Genomic DNA, 17,402 nt, shown 5'->3' with positions numbered 1-17,402 from the left:
AAAGTGTTTGAAAACAAATTGACTCCATTTCCTTTATTTCCTTTAAATCTCACATCACGTAATAAACTGTTTTTCCTCATGAGGAAGAAATGCAGAAACAACTCGAAAATGAGTCTCGACAGCGCGACCCCCCGCTGAGAGACGACAACAAGAAGCTCGCAACCATCTCCGAGGGATGTTCAGTGATCCAAGCCAACCAGAGACCACCTGGAGGTTCCATTACAGTGCGCTGTGGGATACTCACTCCACCCGGGGATGAGAAACCGTTTATAGGCATGTGGATGTGTAATAGAAGTGTGGATGTGAGATAGGCATCATGTACGTATGGAACGTTTTGAGAGTGAGTGAAACAGGCAGGTGTACTGGCTGAGGGACAGTAGGTTTGTCCGGTGTAACTCAAACTCATCAGCAAAGTAAAATCTTTAGTTCTGCAAATAAATAGCTGAGTTATTTCACTAAGTATATACACACACACACAGTAAAAAAAACTTAACACATTTTGTCAAAGCAGAGGTATTTTGAGAGAAGAAAATGAGTCACTCTTTAAAACACGTATGTACAGTGTAAAATAAAAGCACAGTTCTGCTATTGTTTGCACTGATTCTCTATATCCTAGATACTTTAAAGCAACAGTTTCACATTTTAAGAAATTCACTTTCTTGCCGAGAGCTAGAGGAGAAGATCAATACCACACTCACATCTGTCTCTACCAAGCTAAAGCCAGCAGCTGACCAGTCTTAGCTTAAAGACTGGGAAGGGAGGGAAACACCCATCTGGCTCTATTCTAAGTGTGCAAAATTGGCATAAAGCTCATGATTTAATACAATATATCTCCCCCATTAAACCACAATGTGTACTTTTCACATTTCAGAGGTGGTGTTAACTGAACTATATTCACTTTGGACAGAGCCAGGCCAGCTGTTTCCTCGTTTCTAGTCTTTACACTAAGCTAAGCTACTGGTACTGTTACTGAGATTTAGCGAACAGTTACAAGAAGCCGCATAGCAGTGCCCTAGGAGCAGTTAGATGCCTTGCTCAAAGGGCACCTTGTTAGTGCAAGAGGTGGAGAGGGGAACTAGCATCTCTCCAGTCCATACTCACAGTCTGGTTCCTAAGCCGGCCCTATGGGCTGAGCTACTGCCGCCCCAAGGTGTTAATCTTCTCATCTGTGTCTTGGTGAGGAAGCGAATAAGTAATTCCAAAAATGTCAAATTATTGTTTTAAGACTTGCTTGCATTGATACATGAGTGCAGAAATATTTAGGTAAAGAATTGGAGTATAACTAAACATCACTTGAGGCATGAAATGAGACAGGTATGAGGATGTGTAACATCTTCACTTTGTGTCACAAAGTGTTTGTGATACACAAAGATTTGTGCGTTATTCAGCAAGGCAGTGAGCCCAAAAGTATCTTGCCATGGTTGAATTTTAGTCTGCTCAGTTGTATAAGAAATAAAACTCATCTCTACTGTCTTTGTGAGTCAGCTGCTAGCTGACGAGTGGGCGGTCCCAGTGGTCTATCGCAGATCAGGCACAGGTTGCAGCAGCAGGGATCCGACGCTGAACTTCCTCGAGCAATCGAGCACTCGTATTAAAACGTCCACATCCCTGGAATATTTCAGTTGCTCTTCATTCTCACCACACCCCATAAATAGCCCCCCCTAAATACTGCAAAAAGGAGCACAGCCAGGAGGAGACCCCTGTAGGTTTCTGGGAGTAATGAGAGATTCTACCACCATTTCTCGAAGAGGATTCTGTCTTTTGGAAGGCCAAAGTCCATGAGGGTTTTTGAAATCGCTTCAATCATGGGCGGGGGCCCGCACAGGAAACACAAAGTCCTCTGAGGGTCTACACGAGCCCGCAACTCCTCCTCTGTGATTCGCCCGCCTGGGGAGACATAAGGGAAGTCAATCAATTAATCAAGACTCGGTGCAGCGACCCTCCGAGTCTCCCATGTGGAACTTTGATAGTGCCTGTTCTACATGATGACAGAGATAAATCAACAAAGACAGACTACGGTAGAATGTGACAGTCACTAAATCATCTCCGCCAAACAAAGAAAAGTGTGTGGGTGTAGGAGTGTGTGTGTGTTTGGTCGTTACTTACGGCTGAGAAATGGTTGGAGGTTCAGGTCAACATCTGTGCTTGGTTGTGTGACGTAGAAATCACAGGAGAACTTGTCAGGGAACTCCCGACACACCTCAGTGATGGAGTTCTAGTAACGCAGGGTGAATATTAATACATCTATGACAGTTTCTCTTTACGTACTGCAACACACCTGCGACCTGCTTATTGCAGGTATGGTTGTACGCCTAGCAGAGAGTAAGTTTTCCACACAAAATGACACTCAAATGAAAAAATACATACCTTAAAGAGCAGCTCCTGGGTGTTCTTGGCGCTGTAGCAGAGGTGGGCAGAGCCTATGTTGTAATCCCGTCCACCAGAAGCACGGTTGATATGCAGCAGATCTGAGGTGTGCAACAGGATAGAATACAAGGGGTTGATCCCTACACCGCCGGCCACCAGCAGCAGATCCACGGAGGGGTCAGACGGAGACGGGTCGAAGAAGAAGTCCCCGCCGACACGCATGGCTACCTCGGAGCCCACTGTGCACTGAAGGGAAGGAGGGAAAAAGAGATAGTGCCAGACTGTGTTGACTGTGCTCCAGCAGCTGAAACACACCTTTGCAGATATTAAAACTCTAAGAAAAGTACAGCTTTAGCTACAATTGAAGCCTCAGGAAAGACTAAAACAAACACTCAGATCAGCATCCATGCACACAACAAATCTATGCTATAGTAAAAAGTAAAAGAGATTTCACGACTTGCACAGAAAAGGTCTTTTGAAGTCAAAAGGAGCAGTAAATATGCCTCCATCTGCTTTTGTACAACAACCGAGCACGTATACACTACAGAATGCTCGCACTCTTAATCTTCTATCGTGGTCCCTACACTATTCCTGCTCAAGTCGAAGCGAAATAGCAAACAAATGGATCATCAAACGATCCTAGAGCAGAGAGCTGTAAGTCTCAGAGCACTCAAACACATCACACCGCTTTGTAATACTTATTTACACGGCACGTAGTAGCTTAGAGCTATTTATGAAAAGACCCATCATCAAACACAGGAGCTGCAAACAAATATGCAGCAATGGAAGGGAAGAGGTAAGCAGGAAGGGAACATTCTTTATATTCACACAACTATTAAAAGCACTACACTTTGGAGCATGTAGACTAAATACAATGGTATGCAACCAATTTTAAATCTGTCTGTTTTTATTAGTTTGCAGTTCTTTATTTATTCAGACAACATTTATTTACATTTTATTTTCCCCCGTGGAGGCGTGCTGGGCATAAAACTGACAACTAGTCTTGTCTTGTACTTTTACATTTCTCAACCAACTTCAACAAACCTTGAACATCAGAGTTAACCAAACCAAGAACAAAATTATGAAAAGATATGATAAGTTGTTAAATGAACTCTGTGTTTAATTGTAACATTTTAGTACGTGTGAGTGCCCACTGCTTTTGAAAGTCAGACAAAACTGTTCAATTCTTAAAATATCACCCAACGTGCCATTTTTCATTTTTGTGATTCACTTTTTAGAAGAACCAGAGGTGTGATGGTGTGGCAGTCTTCATTTCCTAACTCTGTAACATCATTTCTCAACACCCTGATCCCTTTGCTCCACTCCGCTCTTTCTGCATCTCGTTTCCTGCACTCTCACCTTTGCACGGTTTCACTCATGCACACGCACGCACACACACACACACACACACACACACACACACACACACACACACACACACACACACACTATAGAGATGTAATCTTCCAAACCATTAGAAAGCTGTGTGGATGTCCAAATCTACTTTTCGAGAACATTTCTATTCCTCCACGGCAATATTTCCAGGTTTTCAATATCATAGTTCTCTGTATGAAAGATGATATATCTGACTGTCCCACTCACCGTGGTGTGGACCCAGTGCGCTGGGGGGTGTTTGGCGTATTTGACGGCCAGTTCAACGATGCCTTCCCTCTGCAGCAAACCCGGGCTGGAGCACATAGAGAAACCTCCAACAGTTTCCACGCCGGGGATGAAGAAATCCACCCTGCACAGGCAATTAATGAATTAATTATTTAAAGTGGAAACAGACAACTCAACATGGTGAAGAAATGATCAATGCCACTTTGGAAATAAGGCAGCAGAAAGAAGCATGTTCACTGAAGAGGCAAATTGAAATTGTCATCATTTTATATTGAATTTGGAAACAAAGCAAACGCTACTCTAATGACGTGCAGAGTAATAACATAGTTTGAGGAACGTTATTGCCTTGCACAAGCAAGTAACTACAGCAGGGGCTGACATCGGGGCGGAGTGAGGAATAACATTAACATTAGAAGGAAACATTAGGAGAAAAAGCCAAAGTCTGTTCATTCATTTAGTCTATATAAAAGTCTCATAAATGAAGCCTTCGTTTTCCCAGGAAATATCGTGCCCGGTGGCAGACAGAACTGCTTGCTGAAAGCGAGGCGTGACGGGAACCAATCTAAACACGGATGGTGTCATTATTTTATAGCCATTACTCTGTGCAATCAGCATCTAGTTCATAATGATTACAGGAAGGAAAAAAAACAGTCAACTGATGGATTTTTATAAGTGAATGTTTGAACTATCTAGGCTCAAGCCTGTGTGCAGCTCTGCAGAAGCTAAAACATGTCAGGAGTTACAAGACAAGACAAGACGAAGTCTGACCATGGATGTGTTGTGTTGCATTACATGTGTTACAACTGGAGCTGGATCGATATCGGTCTATCGTGGACACACTGGTATAGACATCCTGGAATTGTTTGACAATCTATACGTTAAATTATTTAACATGATAAAGAATATCTAAAATATTCTTTAATAAAGTTATTTGTTTGTTTGTCTAAGTACTTTTGCATTAGTCGTATCTGTGCACAATCCACAGAAAACACCTAATCGAAAATCCCATCCCGGCCTCTAATTACAGCTACATGCATGTCATAAAATATACTTACAAATATCTTTTGTTTTCACACAAAAGTAACTCTAACTGGAAGTATAGCTGACTTCTCAGATCTCTCAACAATAGTTATTTCAAGAGTAAAAAACGTGATGAGCTGAGGGTCAAAGTGTGAATGAAGGTAGCGCGACGTCCTTTGACCTCGGTGAAGAGGGCGGCCTGTTCTAGAAACCAAGTTGAACAAAACCAAACCAGATTGTTCTAGATTGAAAGTTGCCTGTCTAGTCAGTTTAAACAAAGTGTAGTGTCCCAGTCTTACGCCCAACATAGTCGCATCTGTCCATCAATAAGCAAGGCAGAGGACCCCCCCCCCCCGGGGAGGAAAACAGCAATGCTGAACAGTTGGGCTAATGTTCCACCAACACAATGACCCACTGTTACACTAGAGAGAGACTGACTCCACAGCCCTCAGAGGCATCATAAATATGGATCTGCTGTGAAGACGCACACATATGTTCCACCCACCACCACCTCCTCCTCCTCCTCATCCTTCTTCTCCTCTCCCACCTGGAGATGAACAACTAAACAGTCCTTTTTTCCTCAGAAACACTAAAACTCAAGGATTTCCATCTATTTACATTCATTATCAGGCACCGCGGGGCAACTGGCTGACGGTTTTATATCTCCTCACCGCCCACCTACAGTATGGGCTCGTGTACATATACTGCATGTGCAAGGTACACTAATTAACATTGGCAACACTGACAGACACAGACTCGGAAGAAAAGCTGCGCCTTCATCGAAGAAATGTTTAACCTGCTGTTATGATTATAAACAGAATCACTGGGAGATAGCATGAAAGCGTGAATATTTCACAGTCGGGAAACAAGCCGCTGTGTCTGAAGCACCTTTCAAGTGGCACATACAAGTGTATACAGCAGATTCATACACAAACCTATTAGCAAACTTGAGCTAATTAAGTTCCCAAATGTTTGTTATCCATCCTTATTAATTATCCTTAAGTGTATTCGTCTCATCAGCAAGAATCTGGAGCCTGCTCACATGTTGACTGTGATGTAAACTCCTGTTAAAGTGTTGAAGTGAGTGAGAAAACCGACCAGCCAATGGTAGGACAAATCAAACACAATGCCTCCACCTTGTGGTTATTATGAGCACTACAACCAATGGTTGTCCTTTCTGTTTCATCAAGAAACTTGATGCAATGTGAACAACAGGAAAATGTTTGGTTACCAGGGTAACTCTGGTTCTGGTACCCTGGTTTGTGAGATTTTATCTCCGTTTGCCCATCTTGGACAAGTCGCCAGTTCGTCACAGGGGCCAACACATTGAAGCAACCATTCACGCTCACATTCACACCTACGAGTGACCCTCTGGAGAGAACCCACGCAAACACGGGGAGAACATTTTGAACCGGGAACTCTCTTGCTTTGAGGCAACAGTGCTGCCCACTGCACCACCACGCTGCTTTCATTTTAGATTCATACGTTTTTATTTATATGTACATGCCAACTATGGTGGCTTTGCAGCAATTCTGTCACAGATTTGTTACAAGTGGGAGATCCCTGACATCTTAAAACATGTTTTACCCTGGGAAATGCAAGTCATCAGACAAGCCTGACTTTATTAAGAGGTCACAAGTCGAACTTCTCAGTCTCATTAGTGCAATATCTCAGGTGTCACAACACAATGCGAGTGTGAGATCATGAGTCAGCGAAAAATCTACTCACCACTGTCCCGCTTTGAAGCTGAAGTCTGGATCGACAGCTAGTCTCAAACGTTTCACCGTCTCTGACTCATTTATGATGCCGCATACTTGAGCTGGATACAGAGCCTGCGAGGCCGGCGGTCAAGTACACAACACACACACACACACACACACACACACACAGAGCAGTGTGTCAATAATCTTAGAATATACCGTCAGCAAATGATACTGTTAAATATCAACTTACATTTTGTCTGGTGTTGCTCGCTGTTCTCTCCAGATGGTCCATTTGCCTTTTGGAGGACATGTTTCTTCTAGTAAAAAAAGAGGTAATCTTTATCACTTGCTTTGTATGTCGACTCCTCTCTCGGCAGCCTAATGTGACTTTTTGAAACAGTGAGTGGACTTTGTCCTCAGAAGCAGAAAGTATTTTTAAAGAGCCAGTTCACACTTTAGTTAATGTCCAGCTACATAGACAGAAACTCACTTCTGTTGTAAACAGAGTTTTTTTTTATTTGAGGTCAAACTGGAACAAAACACAAATCCAAACTGACTGTGTAGCTATAAAGATTTTGGATAGTAATATTACAGGGATTTCTCTGGATAATATCAAACTATAGTTCCTATAGTTCTATCATCTCAGACTCTTGAAAGTTTTAAAAAAGGACTTAAAACTTTCCTTTTTTCCACATCCTATCGTATTTGACATGATTTCTTCTGTTGTGATTTATCTGTTTTTTTGTTTTTGTTTTTCTCTGTTGCTTTGTGTGCATATACCTTGCGTGTGTCTTGTAGCACTCTGAGATTTGATTCAAATGTAAAGTGCATTATAAATTAAACTTATTATTATAGTTTGCTTGTGGCCTCAGGTTTGAGCAGTCAGGACTCAGTAAATCAGAGCCGGTATACTCCGGATGAAACTCACCTTGTGCCGGAGCCGGGGCCCCGCAGCCGGCAGCACAGCAGACCTGCGGCCGGACACGACAGGCTGAAGCTTCGGGCAGCGGAGGACAACAAACCCGGGACTGGACTCATCATGAACTATGAGAACAAAGCATGTGTGTGTGTGTTAGCTGACAGCTGTCATTCACGTTAAACATCAGACATGACTGACTGATTAATCCTCTATGTCAGCAGCTGGAGCTGGAGACCAAACTGCCTTACATTATATACTATATATACATTATATATTATACCCTAGAAGAGTCAGACAAATGCTAAAATGTCCCACACTGAGCAGAAAGGTGGATGTGTGTGACCTCCTCCGTCATGGTTAGCTTCACTGTAGCTAACGCTGCTAGCCAGCGAATGCCGGTTTCTATGACAATGACGCAACGACGACGCAGAAAACAACGAGCGGCTGAGCTTACCGAGGTAAATCACTCTGTCTTTGTCAAACGGTGTTCATATTTTCATATCAGTCTCTTTCTTCAGGATAACCTTGGTCATGTTGTTATTACATGACAGGGCTGATATCTTCTTCTTGTGCTGCTACCGGCTTCTTCTGCTAGAAGAGCTGCTTGGCTTTCATTCTGCCGCAGTAGCGCCCTCTTCAGGACGGGTGGCTCCTAGCGTCAAGTCAAGTCGACTTTATTGTCGCTGCTGCCATATGTACAATATCAAATCAAATCAAATCAATTTTATTTGTATAGCCCAAAGTCACAAAGTACATTTGCCTCAGAGGGCTTTACAATCTGTACAGGGAGTGACACCCTCTGTCCTTAGACCCTCGGTTCGAGTGAGGAAAAACTTGCCCACAAAAACCCTTTTAACAGGGAAAAAATGTGGAAGAAACCTCAGGAAGAGCCACAGAGGAGGGATCCCTCTCCCAGGACGGACAGACGTGCAATGGATGTCACGTGTACAGGACAAATCAACACAAACATATTGTACAATTACAATGACTGATAAAATGACAATGAATGATAAAAATGATTACAGTAACAGATATGGTAGTAATGATGACAGTAATAATATATGTAGTGGATGTCGTGCAGGACCACAGCAGCAGCCACGATCCATGAGAACCTGCTGGACGACAGAGCACAGAAACTCCGGGGAAGTTTGGTTAGTAGTGATGGGAATTCCGGTTCTTTTTAGTGAGCTGGATTATTTGGCTCAGCTCACCAAGAAAGAGGCCCTTCATTTTATCTTTTATAATTCAGGCAAATTTAGCGCTGTTTTTTACTTTCGATTAGTATTTGAACGCATATATCACTTGAATTTCAATAATTTGCTGTAGCCAACTGCATTTAAAGTTGTAAAACTCCCTGAAACCACCCAATGAATGCACTAACTTGCTTGAAGAACCACTCTGCTACACAAAGCAGATAGAAACGCCTATAAAAACCTAAGCATAGAAATTTTAAAAAAAGGACAGCTATTGACATTTTATTTTTTTATATTTATATAAACAAACACACACACACACACACACACACACACACAGTACTGAAAAAAGAGAGAAATTAAATAAAAGCACTCAAGTAAATGTGCTTTGTTAATGCCCACCACAGACATCTGGACAAATGAAACCAAAATGTTTTTGGTATAGTGTAAAAAATAATATATTTTTGCACCACACTCCTGTCTGGTCTTCACTCCTCTCTCTCCTTCAGCGTGTCTCCCTCCTCTTGTCTCTTGTCACCTCTCAGTGCTGCTACCCCCGCCCCTCCCTGCTTGGTAGTATGCTCCTTGTCAATCCTTACATGATTGGTTGCACAGCATGCACGTGACACCCGTAGCCAATGCCCGCAGTGCCTGCAGGTACTTTTCCTAAAAAAAAAGTTTTCAAAAAGAAGAAGAAGAAGAAAAAAAAGAGCGGCTTGCGGATGGACGGGAGCCGGCTCCCATCGTTCACTTAAAAGAGCCGGCTCTTTGAACCGGCTCGTTCGCGACCGACACATCACTAATGTACAGGACATACAGAGAACACAGATTTGTTACAAGTGGGAGATCCCTGACATCCCAAAACATGTTTTACCCTGGGAAATGCATCAGACAAGCCTGACTTTATTAAGAGGTCACAAGTCTAAATTCACATTCACACCTACGAGTGAACCCGGAGAGAACCCACGCAAACACAGGGAGAACATTTTGAACCGGGAACTCTCTTGCTTTGAGGCAACAGTGCTACCCACTGCACCACCACGCTGCCTTCATTTTAGATTCATACATTTTTATTTATATGTACATGCCAACTATGGTGGCTTTGCAGCAATTCTGTCACAGATTTGTTACAAGTGGGAGATCCCTGACATCTTAAAACATGTTTTACCCTGGGAAATGCATTAGACAAGCCTGACTTTATTAAGAGGTCACAAGTCGAACTTCTCGGTCTTATTAGTGCAATACAGTACCTCAGGTGTCACAACACAATGTGACTGTGAGAGCATGAGTCAGCGAAAAGTCTACTCACCACTGTCCCGCTTTGAAGCTGAAGTCTGGATCATTTGTCATGCAGTTTGATGTTGGGGTCACGACGCCTGATTATTTGCCTGAAAGATCAACGATGTGGGTTGGACTCTATTTGAGTAGAGTTTGACATGTTTTGGCTCAAACTATATTCTCAGCTAGCTTGTGGTAAAAAACTCAAATTCACTGCAGGACAGACAGACTGTAGCATCTGCATTTCCTAGACAACTGCAGCTCCTTATTTTCTTTTTCTTTTTTTGTTTGTTTCAATAAAGTTAAGCAAATGATACTGTTACAACAAAACACAAAATATCAACTTACATTTTGTCTGGTGTTGCTCGCTGTTCTCTCCAGATGGTCCATTTGCCTTTTGGAGGACATGTTTCTTCCAGTAAAACTTTATTGTCACTGCTATGTACAGGACATACAGAGAACAGCAATGTACATGAAATATAAAATATGAAAACTAATAAAAGATGTGTACAGTGCAAACCGTGTTGTAAACTGTTTTTTGAATGGTGTACAGCAATTGTCTGTACGTAGGGCTTCAAGGCCCACCTACAGCAATGGATTTCTTTATATATGAATTTCCACTGGTTTATTCAAGTATTTTCCAGCCAAACAGAACATGTTGTCTCTTGCTCATTTTGTGAACTTGGAGTACATTTGGATGAGCAACAACTGCCACGAGTGCAAAGACTTTAGAGTAGGGATCCTGAGGAAAGTCCCAGGTGTTGATGGAAACCTTCCTCCTCCTCCTCCTCCTCCTCCTCCTCCTCCTCCTCCCTGCAATACATGGAAAGCTCCAGAGTAGCCTCATGAAAATATTTGGCACATCAGGCATAATCAAATCATCCAGGCGAGGAAGGAGCTTTATCACTCTTCATATCATCAAGTACGAGTCTGAGAGGAATCCACTCCCACCCAGATACCCAGCGATGAGGACAGCCGGCTGTTCTATCAATTTCTCCCCGAGTCTGTCAAGGAGGAAATTCTTGACCAGCATGACTCCTGGATAAGACACACCAAGGCCTTCTAGAGGGGTTTCCCCAGGATAGCAAACAAGGACATCCTGGAGCACCAACAACAAATCAGCAAGCCTTGTCTGTCCAATGGAGATGTTGTGTGGTTGGCCAAAAAATACTTGGTGTTGCTGATTTCTATGAGGAGTTGAAAACTGCAGCTTCAACAGCTTTGGTGAAAGTGTCCACCATTGGAAGTGTCTAGGTGGAACAGCAGCACCAGAAGAAGCAGGTCTTTGAAAATGAGATGGTGGACTTGCTGCTGGAAAATACAGTGAAAACAGAACCTTAAACACACTGAAGAGCCAAAACCAGAAATTAAGCTGAGTTGTAAACTGTGCCAGCCACTTAAATTCACACTGGGCAAGGCTTTGCCTCACAACACCTGGCTGAGTAGAGAAGGCCTGAAGGAGGACCACCTAAAGGTGACTATGGGCTCTGCAGCCAAGCCTGGAGATGAGGCTCCATTTAACAACATCCCATCTTCTTAAAAAAAAAAGAAGATAAAACAGAGCCAAAAGAGAAGTGACCCAACTGTGGCTGCCTCTGCAGGAAGCCTGAACACAGAGCTGCTTACACTGCCAGAGCCTGAAGGGAAAAAGTTCTTTTCTTTGCTCTGTGGCCAAATGGGGGAAGACACAGATGCTCAAACACAAAGGCAGTAGCCCCAAGCACCAAGCTCAAGCTTCATCAAGCTTTCAACACATTTTCTTTAGACATGTTTGTTTCTGCACACTTCTGTTGGGTTGTGACCTTAAAAAGCTCTTTATTAGATCATAAATAAGAATAAAACATTCAATTTATGATAAATAGGTAGAGAAGTAGAGAAGAGTAGAGAAGTGTTTTAAAAAAAAAAGTTGCTTCTTTATTTCAGCCAATCAAGTGATTGACACTCTAGACATGTTTATGCTTGCATTGATGCAAAGACACAGACACGCGTAGGGATGTTACTATTGTGCAATGCTTAGCAGTAGCATGTTTATATCAGTAGGTGGCAGAAAGAGACAACTAGCTGGAATTGTATCAGTTCAACAGGAGGACAATTATGAATTTTATTTTAGTAACATTACATAAAACTTTTATGTGCATTTATAGTATATAAAAGTCTTGTTTCTACTTTATATGGGAAACACTCCTGCACTATTTTGAGACAGTCCCACTTTTCACACAATTGTTTCAAAAGTAAAAAGGTCCTGATTCAGAATTAAGTTTTCAATCGATAGTGAAAGAAGAACATTGTACCTTTCAATAAAAGATCAAGTGGCTACAGATAGTCTCATTATCACCACCGGCGACAGGTTTGGTTAGTCAGTGAACATCTGTTTGTTTTTGTTTATCCTAGGTTAGTCAGCACTTTTTGAGGAGATCGATTTCTTTTGTTATCTTGAACTGGGTTCATCCTGACATTATATTACTTCAGCTTATCATGATTTCAGCACTTTGTAGTAAGAAATTATTTCACTTTAATCACAATCTGATTTTCCGATACAGATTTTGGTTTGAGGACCGGAGGGGAAACAATCTTTGTGTGAACGATTTGAATTGTTCTTCCCCTACAGGCTGTTTTAGGATCAGTCGAAATAGGGAGCGTGAGAGGTCCCATTTTTATGTTTTAGTTTCAAACAATTATGTAAACATAACCTTAATACTGATAATAGTGGTTATGTGTCGCTGGCAGCACTGACAACAAATATAACCTGTTAATTTCATGGATTATCACCAAGCCTAGTCTACAATGACACAATATTGTATCTTAAAATGTAACAAACCGTTGAATCATTTAGTTTGGCTCCATCTGGTGGTCGAATAATAGTGTGCTGTTTGCAGTAAAAAGCAGCTCAGGATGTTTTGGACTTTGTTCAGATTTCTATTAATTATCTAAAAATTATTATAATTTAATAAGTGTTTGCACATAATTTGTAAGTAAATGACTCTATGAGAGGTTGATGCTACCTCTCAGTTGGAAATGTCTGAAAGCGTCCCTGTGAGAACAGGTTTGGTGACCTCAACATTATGAGCTCATTGTATTAAAATGAAAACTAATGACTAAATGTCCTGTTAACGGCCTCTTAATTGCTGAATAATATAAGGTGCAATGTTTGTGTTCAGGTCACGCACCTCTGTTGTGTCTCTCCTCTCCAGGGTGATTGGAATAAAAGAGTTCCCAGGGTACCAAACACTAATTTAAAGGTTCTTGGAGATACCATTTGGTAATATGTGTAGGGGTGTTACTGTACATAGATGTATGTAACACAGATAGTAGTATAGATGTATTTTAATGTTGATGTCAGGTGAGGGGCAGATTCCTATTGTGCGAGGGTCGAGGTTGCTGCCTTTGGCAGGCTATACAGTATGCTGCCAGTTTCCAGCAAGACTGCTGCTCTCAGAACCACGTGTTCCCTGTTGCTTAACGTAGGTAATGTGGGAAAAGACTGTTCATTTTACATGTCTTAAAAAATAAACAGATAAAATAATAAACATGTAGTTAGTCTGCAGCTAACCTCTGCCTCAACCCTCCTGCTTTTCAACATCCAGCTGGCACATGGCCACCCTAACAGTTTGAGTGTCAAGCTCTGGGATCATGACACTGAGTTTTTCAAAGTCTAATGAAACTTATAGTTCAATTTCATAGCTTCAAATTTGTCTTGAATAAAATAGAGCATGCAAAGCGGTCAATCGCATTTGGAAAAAAATTCAAAGATTGTTGGCAAAATGTGGGTGTTTCAGTGGTCGGACATCCTTAATGCAGTTCTTAGTGGTTGTGTTTCTTCTACTTCTGGTGTTACAAGGAAATGTTAGCTCTAGTAAAATAGCATAGAGTGATATGGCAGTTCTCAGAAATCCAATAGTGTAAGAAATACCATGATACAGAGCCAAAAACAACTCAAGTGAGTAATCTAACTAAAGCGAACTTGGTTGTGGGTTAATAAGTCATCATTATTACAGTTTAGTCAACCAAATCTGTGTGTGCATAGCTGCATATTTATACGCATGTCCTTTTGTCTGTTATAATAAGAGTACTAAAGAGACAGAGACAGGCACAAAAAGCACAAAGAAAATAGACAGTAACTGTTAGATATCTTTCTGCATTCCTCAAGGTTTCATCTGCTATTCACAGGTGAAGCTCGGGCGAGTTTCAGCTCAGAATTTAATAACTCCAAAAGAGTAAAACCGGCCAAACAATGCAATCCTCAAATCAATCACACAATGCAATATGTCGAAACTCATTCCATTCACAAGAACAGAACTCGGCCAGCTCCACCCAAATGTTCTGCAAGAGGCAACTGTTTATTTGTTCAGTTTGTACAATTCCTGCTACTGTTTCACTCATTTAACCCTAAGTTGTGTGTTGGAACTTATACATTTGTTTACCTGTGGGGTAACCAGTGTTTAAAGGGCCTAGAAGGGTTTGTCTAAGAAGGAAACCATGTCTGTGCTTGTGTGTCATTACTAGCCTTAGACACAGTAGCCACTGACTTCCTTTAAAAGGTTTTTGTTAGCTGACTCTACCAGTCCAACTGGCTGCCTTCCTGCTCTCTTTCCCATGGTTAGCACACCTTGGTTCAACCAGTTGTTCAATACTGCACAATGGCAAGTACAGATTTTCAGGTTTATCCCTTCACAATGACTTACTAGACGTGTACGCACGCAGCACATGTGTGATGCAAGCAGATTTCTGCCGTCATTGCACACAACAACACAAGCATAGGGCGTCTGGCAGTGTGCATCTGAGTTAACATAAGTATTTAGGCACGGTTGGATGAGTCACTTTGTTGTGTCTCTCAGTGCAATTCTGTCTTAAGCTATGACTATACAGCTAAATATAAATTAAGACAGCTTTTTGGAGATCTAAAAATAATCACTGATGTCAATTGTTATAACTGAAAACCAGTTCCAAACAATAAATAAATTACTTTATATTTGGGATAAATTTGAAAATAGGAATTAAAACAATTTAAAATATGTAATATTAAAATATAAATATAATGTTTATGCAGATCTTTTTATATTTTTAAAGCAACTGAAAGTGAAGTCTTCTTCCCTGTGTGTAGTTGTTAGGGAAAAAATAACAGAAACAGATACGAGAGGTTATTACGTTATGCGCTGTTTCAATATCTCTCGAACATCACTTAGTTTTCTCCACACATTCTCTACATACCTCGCTGTCTCAATTGGCAAAGACTCAAATTTTACTATGAGGAAATCCTTCAGTCACAACAGAACATGTTTAATGAGACATTAGGTTTTGGGGTGTGGATAGTCTAATGTTTATAGTGCAGCTCGAACAATCTAAAACATCTTCAAATGTATTTTTTAAGATAATGATCAACTTTCAGTGAAACTACTTGTGGTTAATGGAGAGGAAAGCAGATATGAAACATGAGATATGAAAGAGGTAGAGCAAAAGTGAGAGGTGATATAATAACATGCTGGGATTATAGTGATACTGTTAAGACCAAAAGGGGCTGTATCCATTTAAAAGAGTCTTAAATGCCAAACAATGAATGGTTCTGGCTCATTTAAGGATTTGCTTTTTTATTTGTATTTTTTAAAAAGGATTATCTTTTGGTTTTATTCTCTTGTGTGGACAAAGACATCACCCTGGGAAATTGTGTCAATTTTCTCTATTTTCAGATATATTATTGTTATAAAAATTAGGATTATACTGGGGTTCAGGTGTTTTAATTCATATAGTGTGTGTGTATCCTGTTTTTTGCATGTCTCGTGCCCTTAGTTGGCCTGTGATTTACTGAGGCTGGCAGGGAGAGATAATTCTAAATCAACAGTAAAAGGCTAGGAAAGACAGGCTAAGGGAGTACCATTTGGATATGAATCATAATGCTCAATACTGAGCAGAAAACCAAAAAATGACGTTATGATATTATTTGCATCAGTGGGGAGGTGTCCGAGACAGCCCATTTTTAAAAAATGTAAAAGTAACCCTTTTGTGTGTTGCACTGTTAAACGCTCCTTCTTGTACAAGAATAACAAATTCAACTTAAACTTTGATACTTTGAATCCAGTCTTCCTTATTCAAAGCTTTTTCTTTAAAAATTCCACTATAGTCTAAGCAGTTAGTGTTGTAATAAGAAAATATGTAACAGATTAGTTGATAAAGAAGACAGTCACCAGTTGCAGCCCACCATCTCTTTATGTGTTTCTATGTGTGGAAATGTTTATGCATTTAAGTGTCCATTGCATTCATGCTTACCTGTATGTGAGCGCAGACAGGATGATGTACAACGAAGAACAGCATTCTGTGTGTGGTGGAGTGATGAAATGACTGCAGAGTTTCGACTGGCATGGGAACTGGTAAGAGAGGGAGTCCCTCAGGTATGCAGGCCACCAACTTCTGAAGAAGAGAGACAGAAATGGCAAACATTCATGTTGCTACAACAACTTTCTCTCAAAACTTTGGAGGAGGGAGACGAAAGGCATTCCCTGATTCCTCCCTCCTCTCTATCATTATGTCTAATCTCTGTTTCGCTTTCCTACCCAGTCTGGGCCTTCCCTGTTGGCACCGATCCACACAGAAACCATTTCTTTCATTCCAAGGTGCATACCAAGAAAAAAGCTTTTCTCAGCATAATCTCATATCGATTTCACAAGTTATGGGGATCTCGTGACACTACGAAACTTGGCTTCCACACAGTGGATAGTTTAAGAATAAAAGATTGTCCCATTTGTGATGCATTAAACCCCTCACTAATGTGAATGATGTGCAGTGTGTCCCAATGTCTACATGAGATACTGATTATGAAGCAGTTCAGAAAGAATTCAGCCATCAATTATTATGTTTTAAAGATGTATTGTAGGTTGATAATTAGGTTATTTTAAGGAAGTTTGTATTACTGAGATTTTTCAGTATGGCATATTTAATGTATGTAATATGTAATGTTATATTCTACATCATGTTGTGTATGTTTTTGTAATGAGGCTGTGGACAAATGTTATTAAACACGATAATGTTTTTTGTATCATATTCAGAAGTGTAGTGGTGCCTGGAGATGTCGGCATACTCTACATTTATGCCTCAAATTTCTTTTGTATGGAAGAAAGGCTAAGCACCCTGTATTGAAACTGTATATTTGCATATTTAGGACGCCCAAAAGTTGAGACAATAGTATTTGCATATTGTCACTTAATTTCTGCCGCTTGACTTCAGGGAGTAATGATGATTATGAAATTAACATTAACCAGATTTTGCAATAAATACTGGCAAAGACTAACATTTTGAGTGACGTTTTCCTTA

At 40.9% G+C, this 17,402-nt stretch overlaps 1 protein-coding gene across 2 annotated transcripts; it reads right to left on the bottom strand.

The window, feature by feature from the left end:
- Window positions 1-18: 18 nt before the first annotated feature.
- On the bottom strand, window positions 19-8,273 carry oxnad1 (oxidoreductase NAD-binding domain containing 1). 2 transcript variants are annotated; one of them, XM_019275472.2, is made up of 8 exons: window positions 8,084-8,273; window positions 7,639-7,754; window positions 6,961-7,027; window positions 6,736-6,839; window positions 3,970-4,111; window positions 2,368-2,613; window positions 2,107-2,215; window positions 19-1,887 (listed from the first exon to the last, which is right to left on the bottom strand). In XM_019275472.2, exons 2-8 carry the CDS (start codon window positions 7,749-7,751, stop codon window positions 1,730-1,732), a joined length of 939 nt encoding a protein of 312 aa, XP_019131017.1. In that variant the 5' UTR covers window positions 7,752-7,754; window positions 8,084-8,273; the 3' UTR covers window positions 19-1,729. The 2 variants fall into 2 exon arrangements, with proteins under 2 accessions (XP_019131017.1, XP_019131018.1); XM_019275473.2 differs by lacking the exon at window positions 8,084-8,273 and adding an exon at window positions 7,910-8,068.
- Window positions 8,274-17,402: the final 9,129 nt, after the last annotated feature.

The sequence above is a fragment of the Larimichthys crocea genome, chromosome XIII, assembly GCF_000972845.2.
Source record: "Larimichthys crocea isolate SSNF chromosome XIII, L_crocea_2.0, whole genome shotgun sequence".
In the NCBI taxonomy this organism is placed as follows: domain Eukaryota; kingdom Metazoa; phylum Chordata; class Actinopteri; family Sciaenidae; genus Larimichthys; species Larimichthys crocea.
This window is presented reverse-complemented; position numbering and strand designations above follow the sequence as displayed.

What these genes read in the sequence shown, in the direction of transcription:
- oxnad1 (XM_019275472.2), bottom strand. Translation starts at nt 7,751, where the DNA reads ATGATGAGTCCAGTCCCGGGTTTGTTGTCCTCCGCTGCCCGAAGCTTC. An exon ending in CGAGCAACACCAGACAAAAT is followed by an intron (nt 6,840 to 6,960) that starts GTAAGTTGATAT and finishes CCGGCCTCGCAG; the next exon opens with GCTCTGTATCCAGCTCAAGT. An exon ending in AGCTTCAAAGCGGGACAGTG is followed by an intron (nt 4,112 to 6,735) that starts GTGAGTAGATTT and finishes TTGCCTGTGCAG; the next exon opens with GGTGGATTTCTTCATCCCCG.